At 33.0% G+C, this 2,731-nt stretch overlaps 1 protein-coding gene across 1 annotated transcript; it reads right to left on the bottom strand.

Moving 5' to 3' along the window:
• Positions 1 to 1,987: 1,987 nt before the first annotated feature.
• LOC117321062 (keratin-associated protein 10-4-like) lies at positions 1,988 to 2,581 on the bottom strand (the record flags this gene model as incomplete). The annotated part of the gene is made up of 1 exon (XM_033875545.1): positions 1,988 to 2,581. A coding segment is annotated over one exon (594 nt), but the record flags the coding sequence as incomplete, so codon positions are not given.
• Between the last annotated feature and the right edge of the window lie 150 nt (positions 2,582 to 2,731).

Raw genomic sequence — 2,731 nt, 5'->3', positions numbered from 1 at the left:
TCTTCCTATCTTGCTTGTTGGCTTCGTTCCTCAACCCCGAAAGACCTATCTCTTTTGCTGAGAAAAATGATCTTTTTAAAATAAAAAGTACTTATAAAATAAAATCTTTAAAAAAAAATGTTACCGAAACATCTAAAAACCCTGAAGTCGTAAGTTTTACTATACGATAGATATAATTTTCATACCATAATGTACGTATTGATTGTTCCAAGAAAGTTAACATCTCTACCGAACTCCGAGCTCTGTGCCTTTTGTACTGACCCGAAACATTAAGATATATTAATCCTGTTTAAATATTTTTTACCAGAGGAACCAATGATTAATTATCCTGTATGTGGGATCTTCATGGTTCTTTGTTCATATGGGATAGTATGAAACGAGTCTTGGAAGAATTTCGAGAAATTTCATATGAAATAAATTAAATTCTTTTCAAAACATAACTCAAAAAGCTTCCATTTTGACAGGTTTTATAGTCAAAATGTTGAGGACAAATCAAATGGAGACAGCCATTTTGTTGCGCCATTGATATGACGTCACGTAATTATTCGTATGACGACGTCACAATCGATTTTTGACGGGCACGGCCGATGATAAACGATCCGGGGTATATTATACACAGGTGAATCTACTGAATAACAGGCCGATTCTGTGATAAAGTAAGATACATGTTATTTAATTATTTTCGAAATTCAGCATTTAAGTGTGTCATGTGTATTAAATTTTTCGGCACATCATGTTTTTCTTGCCTTGAGCTTTCTTAAAATACAATATTTACGCATTGGCTAACAGTGACGTTATGATGAATGAATGAAAAACAACAATGGAAAGCATGTAAAAATAGATGTTTTCACACGTTAAGATGCATGCGAAATGACAATGGTGTATCGGCCCAAGGAACCGTATCCTACTTGTGTTACTCCAAGGCCTAGCAGACAATAGACACGTGTCGTAAACGGACGTGTGGAAACACAATATGCTGGGGATGAGAGAACTCCAGGGGACTTCAGTGAAAATGGAATTCAACGTCGTCATTTAATCGATATCATTACAATGTCGGTGTTATAAATCTGTTCGTGGATATGAGATGTCGTCGATAAAATGTACAACACCTATATCATACTGTCTGTAGTGAATTATAAACAGATACTCCGTAGATACTCTGTAAATATACCGTAATTATATATATAACATACTAATATCATATTAAATATACCGTAATTATATATATAACATATTAATATCATATTAAATATACCGTAATTATATATATAACATATTAATATCATATTAAATATACCGTAATTATATATATAACATACTAATATCATATTAAATATACCGTAATTATATATATAACATACCAATCTCATATTAGATATACCGTAATTATATATATAACATACTGATATCATATTAAATATACCGTAATTATATATATAACATACAAATCTCATATTAAATATAACGTAATTATATATATAACATACTGATATCATATAAATATACCGTAATTATATATATAACATATTAATATCATATTAAATATACCGTAATTATGTATATAACATACTAATATCATAGTAAATATAACGTAATTACATATATAACATATTAATGTCATATTAAATATACCGTAATTATATATGACATGTTAATATTATATTAAATATACCGTAATATTACATATATTACATTAATATGTTACAAATATACCGTATGTATTCAGCAAATATATTCTGTGTGTACATTTTACGTATAGACTCTGTAAGGAAATCGTAAAATGGCATAAATACGGTGTAAAAATATGCTGTAAACGAAATATTTGTGTAGATATTGGATACGACGAGTATAGTTCAACCAATTAGTCTATGATGACAACAGAAACAGGAGATTGTACAGATGTGTAACTATCCTATCCTCATTGGAGAAAACGTGGTGACATAACAATTAGAACGTTTGCCATATGGATACTTGTCACACAGCGTTGTCACATTGACTTGTCACATAGAGTATTGTCACATAGACACTTGTCACATAGATACTTGTCACATAGAGACTTGTCACATAGAGACTTGTCACATAGAGACTTGTCACATAGAGACTTGTCACATGGAGACTTGTCACACGGAGACATGTCACACGGAAACTTGTCACACGGAGACTTGTCACATAGAGACTTGTCACATAGAGACTTGTCACATAGACACTTGTCACATAGAGACTTGTCACATAGACACTTGTCACATAGACACTTGTCACATAGAGACTTGTCAAATAGAGACTTATCACACAGACACTTGTCACGTAGAGACTTGTCACATATAGACTTGTCACATATAGACGTGTCACACGGAGACTTGTCACACGGAGACTTGTCACATAGAGACTTGTCACGTAGAGACTTGTCACACGGAGACTTGTCACACGGAGACTTGTCACACGGAGACTTGTCACACACAGACTTGTCACATAGAGACTTGTCACATAGAGACTTGTCACATATAGACTTGTCACATAGAGACTTGTCACACACAGACTTGTCACACAGATACTTGTCACATAGAGACTTGTCACATAGAGACTTGTCACATAGAGACTTGTCACATAGATACTTGTCACATAGAGACTTGTCACATAGAGACTTGTCATAGACTTATCGTACATTACAATGACCAGACACTGCATTCGCTAGCGATTGAATCTCTCCGTGGATACATGTCGAGATTAAAAC

This window comes from Pecten maximus, unplaced genomic scaffold (assembly GCF_902652985.1).
Source record: "Pecten maximus unplaced genomic scaffold, xPecMax1.1, whole genome shotgun sequence".
Taxonomy (NCBI): domain Eukaryota; kingdom Metazoa; phylum Mollusca; class Bivalvia; order Pectinida; family Pectinidae; genus Pecten; species Pecten maximus.
Note: the sequence above shows the minus strand (reverse complement) of the source record. Positions and strands in the feature narration are given on the sequence as shown.